The sequence below is a fragment of the Hydra vulgaris genome, chromosome 06 (assembly GCF_038396675.1).
Source record: "Hydra vulgaris chromosome 06, alternate assembly HydraT2T_AEP".
Taxonomy (NCBI): Eukaryota; Metazoa; Cnidaria; class Hydrozoa; order Anthoathecata; family Hydridae; genus Hydra; species Hydra vulgaris.
In genome coordinates this window covers 6,520,001-6,527,500 of record NC_088925.1, presented here as the reverse complement: position 1 = coordinate 6,527,500, position 7,500 = coordinate 6,520,001, and the positions used below count along the sequence as shown (strand labels likewise).

Sequence of the window (7,500 nt, the reverse complement as noted above, 5' to 3'; positions counted from 1 at the left end):
TACAATAAATATAATTATATTCGTTAAAAATGATATCTGCTTTATTCTAGATATATTTTTTAACACCGTTTTCTGATGTTTTTTAATATTATTACAATAAAACTTTTTTTTTAAATAATATTTATTTTCAGTTGTTAAAAAGTTTTAATAATTACAATGAAAAATAAAAATAAAAATTAAAAGGATAATAAATAATAATATTAAGAATAATAGAAAAATTTAAAATAATACTTTATCAAAATCTAAATTTTAAATTTCAATTTTTTTTACTTCAACAGGAAATTGATGTGATCAAAATATTGATTACATTAAAAAAAAAAAAAAGTTTGATAAATTGTCTATTTGTTTATATGATCTGCAGTTTTATTGATACTAAAGTCTATATAAAACTGCAGGTCATTATATGCACAGATCAACTATCAAACATTTCTAATTATAAGAACTACATAAGTAATATTATATAATAATAATAGTAAAACTACATAAATGGATATTTATGAAGTTCTTATAATTAGTATTTTTAAAATACTCTTCTAAAACTTCGTTACCTTAGGTTTTACCAATATTACAGTTTTCACTTTAATTAATTGAATTTAATGTAAATTAAAAAACATTAGGATTGTTATAGTTGTGAATACTTTGTTTTGATTTGTTGATAAGTTGTTGTTGTTGTTTCTGTTGTTGTTGCTGTTGTTGTTGTTGTTGTTGTTGTTGTTGTTGTTGTTGTTGTTGTTAATGTTGTTGTTTAGCAATTTATTATTAGGATTGTAATAAAGGATTTTAATTTATCAATTTATAGGACAAGAAAAAGGTGTTGATACACTTTTTGTTGTTGATGTGTCAGAGCATTCAAGTACCAACACAATAGAAAATTTAAAAATCTTTTTGAAGAGTTTTATTAGTTCATATGACATTGCTTCAGATAGAAATGGGATCTCCTTTACTTCTTTTGGTAGCGAAGTTGATGTGTTATTAAGTTTCAATGGTCAGATGAAAAGCTTGGTTGATGCAATAAATAAACTAAAGTTTATTGGTAATTGTTGTTTATTTCTCTAAACGATGACTGTTCATTGTTATGAGATCATCTGATAACAATGAGCAGTCATCATTTGATATATATATATATATACAACCGTGATAATTAAAAAAAAGTTTTTACATTTAGTAAAATTGAAGGATACAATTTAATTTTAATTAAAAGTTTTACCATTGTAAAGCTTCAAACAATTTTTCATGGTTAGTTTTTAAAAAACATATGAAAGAGTTTGTTAAAGCATTTTTGGACCTACTATGAGTTTAATTTATAACATTAAAATGAATTTAATAAAATGATATTTGATAATAAAAGTATTTTACTTAAGGTGGAAAAAGAAAAAGTTTTCTTGCTTTGACAAGTGTTTTATTGAAGATTTTTTCACCATCTAACTTCAAAGTAAAGGAGATCATTCTGTTAACATCAATGATAAATACTGACGAAATAAAAGATCTTTCTAAAGTTTACAAGGAATTTTTATTAAACGGAATTCATTTCAAAATAGGGTTTATAGGAAAGTTATCTGAAGAAGTTAAAAATTTGTTATTGAAAGATATCACCAGCAGAAGTATAGTTGAAACTGCTTCTGACCATTTACAAGAGTTTGTAAATCTGGTTGCTTCTCCTCAGTTTAAAGTAACTTGTAAGTACAAAATAAATATCATAACATTTTACTTTTTAGTAAATAAATATGTTATATAGAAGACCTATAATGTAATAAGACATACATAGGCTGTAATAAGACATACATAGGCTGTAGTAAGACATACATAGGCTGTAAAAAGGCATACATAATCTGTAATAAGACATACATAGGCTGTAATAAGACATAAATAAGCTGTAATTAAACAGAAATAGGCTGTAATGAGACATACATAGGCTGTAATAAGACATACATAGGTTGTAATAAGACATACCTAAGCTGTAATTAGACATACATAGGCTGTTATAAGACACTACATAAGCTGTAATTAGACATACATAGACTTTAATAAGACATACATAGGCTGTAATAAGATATACATAGGCTGACATGTAACAAAATATAGTTATGGTTATTTACAATTTTAGATCCAAATGATATAGTTTTTGCTATTGGAGGAGGTCAACCACAATTGTTTGAACTACAAAAAAGTATTATTATGAAGACAATAAAGCATTTAACTATTTCTTTAAAGGAAAATCGAGTTGGTTTTTTAACTTATGGCAAGGATGTTAATGAAATATTTCGATTTGAGGATTCAGTTGATCAAAATATTGTCATTATGGCTTTAAAAAATGTTGTTTTTCCTGACGCTGGATCAAATATAGACTTGCTACTTAAAAAGCTAAGTGCTTTGTTTGAATTAGAAAATTACAGCAGAAGTTTTTCAAAAGTTGCAATCATATTTGCTGAAGAATATGCAAGATTAGCTGAAAATCGTGAATTGTTTGAAAAACTTTTTTCTTTTAATGTTGCTGTAATTATAGTTTATGTGAGCAATAATCAAATTATTCAAGTTCCAAAAGTTCCGATTAAACAACTGAACATGTTGCACAGTGCAGACTCCTTGTCTACTGATAATGTTGTTGATGATATTTTTGAAACTCTTAGTAGAGGTTAGATTGATTTTTGCTTGTTATTCTACATTGTTAGTTTTTTATTTTTTATTATCTCTTAGTTGTAATTAGCCTGTAAATGCTTGTCAATGTAAATATATCTTGTTATACAGTTTTATGTTGTTTAGCATACTAAAAACTCTATAGTTATTTTAATATTACAAGTTAATTTACTTAGACAAATGTTCTGCGGTAAACTGTGAGTTTTATGCAGTTTGTATTCAAGATGCTAGGGATATGGCAAATTGTGTTTGCAAAACAGACTGTACTATAGAATATAGACCAGTCTGTGGAAGTAATGGTGTTAGTTATCCAAATAAATGTGCTTTGGAAGCTGCAAGTTGCAAGAACCAACATGAAATTTTAATTTTAAAGGATGAAACCTGTGGTAAATATTTATTTTTAATGTTTTATAATTCATTATTATTTCATCTATGTTCTTCTAGGTGTTGTGTAAACAAGCTAGAACTAAACTTTTTTTTTCTTTTATATTTTTATTTTCTTTGGTTTTTCAAAATTTAAAAGGGATCCCAAAGTACCGAGATAAATGTGTTCATATCTTAAATAAATCTTAGAAAATAAGAGTTAATTAAGCATATGCATTAACTAGTTCACTATCATATTTTCTATTCTGCACAGTTTGTTTTTTTATTCTGCATGTTTTATTTTTTTGTTCTGCATAGTTTATTTCTTGATTCTGCATACTTTATTTTTTTATTCTGTATAATTTATTTTTATATAAAAATATATGGTTTGCTTAATGAATGATATTCTCACTGAAGAGGTTTTTTAAACAATTTATGTAGGGATCCGGATTTACTTTTTTTAATTTGCAATTATAATAAAACATTTTTGCTGGATTTCAGTTTATGAAGCATTTCCTCAGATGTTACTTTTGACATAATGAAAAATCGTAACTTAACTTTGATCTGGCTTTTCTTAAATATCTATTTTTATTAAAAAAAAAAAAAGTATTTTGTTTTCATCAACAAATTTATTTTTATATTTTATTTTTACCAAAAATATTATTTTTTGTTTTCAGATTTTTATAGAGCGACTTGTTTTTAACAATCTGCAACCCTATTCTCTTCTCTCTTTCACTTCTCTTCTTCACTTCTCTTCTTTACTTCTTATCTTCACTTCACTTCTTCACTTCTCATCTTCACTTCTCTTCTTCACTTCTCTTCTTCACTTCTCTTCTTCACTTCTCTTCTTCACTTCTCTTCTTCACTTCTCTTCTTCACTTCTCTTCTTCACTTTTCTCCATTAAATCACAGAATCTTCTTAAAACTTTTCATTGTTTAAAAAAAATTCTACCAATAGCAAGTTATCTTTAAAATTACTATAATTTTTTAAAAAAGTTCTATTATATCTAACTTATTAAAAAAAGGAAAACCCAAACATTAAAATAGAATTTAACTTTAACAACTTTACTTATTTTTATTGACATCAAAGATAAATGCTTTAATCAGGCCAGATTTCATTTGAAAAAATAAGCAACAAGCTGAGCATTTTTCTTTGAAAAAAAAATGTCATTAAAAATGAAAATTTTTTTTGTTAATATCTTATTAAATAATTTATTTTAATAAGTTAATTAACTCTAAACTTATTTTCTAAGGTTTATTTAAGATATGAACAAAACCTGTCTTAACACTTTTGGATTCCTTTAAAATCAAATGATTTTAATTTTGCTAATCAAATTTAAAAGAGCTTAGAAAGCAGTTTAAAAAGATGACAATAAACAGTAAATGTTTACTGGAGTATTAATTATTGGATGATTTCTTAATTACAACTTTCATGTTCTCAATTATATCATGAAAAGTTGTAGTTGTCCTCTTGCCCTCTAACATTAAAAAAACTTTAAAATTGTGTTGTTTTTTTGTTGCAAATTGAGTTTGAAAACAAAGTCATAAGGATCTTTTTTAATGCAAAAGAAATTTAAAGGTGCCAAGTTTGACTTACAAAATGTCATGTTTATTCCAGATTATCCCTTTAGCTAATTAAAACATATCTAATTTGTTTAGCATGATTATGGTTGATTTGTTCCATTTTAATTTTTCTTTCCAATTTTTTTTGAACTTTCTAAAAATTGTTTATTAATGCTATGAAAAAATTTAGCTGAGAAAAATTTTTAAAGTTAAATAAAATAAAATCTTAAACATAAATATATTTTCATTTTAATTTTGATCACAATTTTAAATCTGTTGAATATTTTTAATTTTAGATACTAACAACTTTTTTTTTTAATAATTAGAGACTGTGCATCATAAATAATGTGTATCATTTTGTTGTGATAAAAATCAAAACATTCATGCCATATTTTAAGTCGTGTGTTCATATTTAATAGAATTTAAATTTAGTAGATTTCTATTTTTATTATGTAAAATATTAATTTCATGCACAAACTTAGTTTATTGTCTTATACTGCTGGATGACCAAAAGGTTACATATATATATATATATATATATATATATATACATATACACACACACACACACACACACACACACACACACACACACACACACACACACACACAGATATATATATATATATAAAAATATATATAATATAACATCTTTGAAATATATGTGTATATATATGTATAAGTATATATATATATATATATATATATATATATATATATATATATATATATATATATATATATATATATATATATATATATATATATATATATATATATATATATATACATATACATATACATATATATATGTATATGTATATGTATATATATATATATATATATATATATATATATATATATATATATATATATATATATATATATATATATATATATATATATATATATATATATATATACATATACATATATATACACATATATTTCAAAGATGTTATATTATATGTATTTTTTTATTAATATATTTTAATTTTCAAAGACGTTATATAATATATAAAAATTTAATGTGAAGTTAATATATCTCCAAAATAATTTAAAAATAAATTATTAAAGTTACAATTTTTTTTTTTTATAAAATTGTTTTAGGTATCAAAGAAAACTTGAATCTTTATATTGCAATAGAAAATTCTTTTGAAGTTGATGAGGATTCATTTAAGATACTAAAACTTTATGCTAAAGCAATTATTAATGAATTCAACTTTGGTTTAACTGAAACTCGTGGATCATTAATTTCATATAATAACCAACCAAATATTTTGCTGAAGGACTCAACTATAAAATCAGAGCTACTGAACCTTATAGATTTTATAAGGCCTTTAAAAGATGGTGGATCTTCAAGAATTGACAGAGTTTTGTCAAAAGTTTCAGAGTTATTGAATTCTCAAATAAATAGTCAAAATAAGCTTACTTCTACTGTGGTCATTATTTCTAAAGGTTATACAAACATTTTTTTTGCTGCATTACTTATAATAACAGTTTTTTATTTTTTTTTTAAATTTTTTCATTATTCATCATCATAGTTATTTTTTTCTTAATGTTATAGACTCAGACTTGTAAAACAAATAAAAAAGAATTAAAAAATAAAGAGTTAAAAAGTTTTATATTTAAGTAATATACGTTTATTCTGGGTGTTTCTGCTATTATTTTTGAGTTGCTAATATTTGTCTGTGATAATACTATTGTCTGAAAAGTATTTAAAAATCATTTATTATAGATTTGACAGGTGATCTTAAAAATATACATAAAATTCTTGGTGATCTTCAAGAAAAAGCAAATGTGTACTTGGCTACATTATCTAAAAGTAGTTTGATCAAAGATATGTTCAATAACAAAAATAATGTGTTTTTTGTTGATGAAAATGAACCCTTAAGCTCTATTAGTGCATTACTTGAAGCTAAAGCAATAAGTGTTGGTAAGAATTACTAAAAGACTTTAATGTATTTTATATATATACATATATATATATATATATATATATATATATATATATATATATATATATATATATATATATACTCTCGCCTGCCGAATAAATGGGGGAGGGAGGAGGGAAAGTCTTAATAAATGGGAGGGGAGGAAATATTTCTAAAATCTAATAAACTGGAGGAAGGGGTCTTAATAGAAATAGAAGGGTCGGAATTTTGATAAAGCTTTTTGAAATTAAAAAAAAATCTAAATTCAAAAAATCAAAAGTACAAGTTTTGAATTTTTCTCTGTTTGGATCCGTTTCTACATATAGCGTTGCGCAATTTTATATTGCTTTTTTATAATGGTGACAAAGAATCCTTCTCTCCATGAATAAACTTTCTTGACATCCTAAATAGCTTCAGCAAATGAAATTAACACTGACTAATAGTTTTTAAGAAACATTTTAGAAAGTTATTTCACACTTTATAATAAATGAAATATCATTTATGAAATGAATTCTTTTAACAAATACGCTTCTCCTTTCTTAAGATGAAAAGAAATTTTTTGGCTGGTTCTTATTATTTTCATCTATGATGGAGAGACTAACTTTTGATTAAAAAAAAAATTTATTTCTCAAAGTAAAAAAATAATGAAACCATTTTTTATTGCTTCAAAATTAATAAAAAGGGGATGGTCCTAATAAACTCCAAGGAGGTCAGAAAAAAAATGAAGAATTAATAAGTGTCACCCCCACCCTACCCCCCTACCCCCATTTATTCAGCAGGCGAGAGTATATATAAATACATATATATATTTATATTTATATATATATATATATATACATATATATATATACATATATATACATATACATATATATATATATATATATATATACATAATGGGTGATGCGAAGTTATCGGACAAATCATAATTTCATTATTTGAGCATAATAATTAGTTTTTGTGGTTTTATGCATAGGCATAAACGTTCTATAAAATATAAACT

General features: G+C 23.7%; 1 protein-coding gene across 2 annotated transcripts in view; it reads left to right on the top strand.

Moving 5' to 3' along the window:
* The window catches only part of LOC100208216 (uncharacterized), a 137,312-nt gene that overhangs the window by 41,400 nt on the left and 88,412 nt on the right, over window positions 1-7,500 (top strand). For both annotated transcript variants that reach the window (XM_065799082.1, XM_065799081.1), the window contains exons 9-14: window positions 800-1,033; window positions 1,362-1,676; window positions 2,105-2,632; window positions 2,811-3,020; window positions 5,671-6,018; window positions 6,299-6,496. In XM_065799082.1, coding sequence (XP_065655154.1) covers window positions 800-1,033; window positions 1,362-1,676; window positions 2,105-2,632; window positions 2,811-3,020; window positions 5,671-6,018; window positions 6,299-6,496 — 1,833 coding nt within the window. The remainder of the gene's footprint in view (window positions 1-799; window positions 1,034-1,361; window positions 1,677-2,104; window positions 2,633-2,810; window positions 3,021-5,670; window positions 6,019-6,298; window positions 6,497-7,500) is intronic.